The 1,388-nt window shown below is 53.5% G+C and overlaps 1 protein-coding gene across 1 annotated transcript; it reads left to right on the top strand.

The window, feature by feature from the left end:
* The first annotated feature begins 6 nt into the window (after nucleotides 1-6).
* Nucleotides 7-1,037, top strand: LOC144478011 (uncharacterized). Its single transcript, XM_078195736.1, has 3 exons — nucleotides 7-281; nucleotides 570-829; nucleotides 895-1,037. Exons 1-3 carry the CDS (start codon nucleotides 7-9, stop codon nucleotides 1,035-1,037), a joined length of 678 nt encoding a protein of 225 aa, XP_078051862.1.
* The last annotated feature ends 351 nt before the right edge of the window (nucleotides 1,038-1,388 follow it).

Here is a 1,388-nt window from a genome sequence, read left to right as displayed (position 1 = left end):
GTGACAATGCAGTCAAGTCGCGGCGACTTCAAGGCGACCTTGCCCCGCTTAGTAGTTGACCACATCACCGCGGCCATGCCCAATGCCCCCGTTGAGCGGGCCAACGTATCTCGCCCTCGCGGCCTCGTATTGGCGGATCCGGATTTCGATACCCCGGGTCCAATTGACCTCCTCATAGGAGCCGGCCTCTTTTGGGACCTACTTTGTATCGGGCAATTTAGGGTTGGGGTCGGCAATCTCGTATGGCAGAAGACTCGACTTGGCTGGGTGCTGGGCGGAAGGTGCTTCGGGGCTGTATAGTTTGGTTTCGAGCGAACCCCGCTTCTTTACAGCCGCAAATGGGTAATCTGCCCGCCGCACGCGTTACCCCTGCTCGTACCTTCGCTACCTACAGCGTGGGCTACGCCGGTCCTTTCTTCGAGATTGAACGCGGACGATCCCGGCTGTGTAGGAAGGCTTACCTTTGTTTTGTTCGTTTGTTTCGCAACGAAGGCCGTGCACTTAGAGCTGGCCGTAGACTTGACCACGGATTCGTTTATTAATTGCTTGCGGAGATTCGTTTCGCGTAGAGGCCTCTGCCGCGCTATTCACTCGGACAATGGCACGAACTTCATCGGCGCGCGGAACGCGCTGAACGACCTGGGTCATTTATTGGCCTCGCAGGTGCACAACGACAGGTTCTCCCAAGCGTTGGCCGAGGAGCAGGTCGAGTGGCACCTTATCCCGCCACGCGCTCCTCATTTCGGTGGATTGTGGGAGCGAGGTGTTAGTTCGGTGAAAGCCCATTTGAAGCGAGTAATAGGCGAGCAGAGACTCACGTTGAAGAGTTGTACACGATCTTAACGCAAATTGAGGCGTGCCTGAATTCCCGCCCATTGCATCCCATGTCTCCAGATCCTTCCGACTTCACCCCTTTGACTCCCGGTCATTTCCTTGTGGGAGAAACGCTGACGGCGCTGCCCCAGACGGACCTCACGGAGGTTCCACATAATCGTCTGAGTAGATTTCAGTTGCTACAGCAGACGATCCAGTTTTAACCCATAGGGCTCTATGGACGCATATATGCGTTTGGCAAAAGTCGCCGTTGTGGTCGAAGGACGCAGATATGCGTTTACTCTAAGTCATAAAGACCGTAAGCGGTAGCCGCGCGCCGTCCCTACGGACCGTTTCGGCCGGAAGTATTTAGAGCCCTAAGGGTTAATAGTAGAAGATACTGTATTAGCGTTAGTACGTAAGAAACAAGATGAAGATGAATGTATTCGTGTGATAAAGCAAGTGTTGCAAAAGGAACCTTATGAAAATTGTTGCGCGGTGCGTTACAGCGTCGACCGTAGTTGATGACGATTAAATAACGCGCCTACCTCGCGATAAATTAATATGTTGAGGTT

Source organism: Augochlora pura, unplaced genomic scaffold, assembly GCF_028453695.1.
Source record: "Augochlora pura isolate Apur16 unplaced genomic scaffold, APUR_v2.2.1 APUR_unplaced_6224, whole genome shotgun sequence".
NCBI classification, from domain to species: domain Eukaryota; kingdom Metazoa; phylum Arthropoda; class Insecta; order Hymenoptera; family Halictidae; genus Augochlora; species Augochlora pura.
Note: the sequence above shows the minus strand (reverse complement) of the source record. Positions and strands in the feature narration are given on the sequence as shown.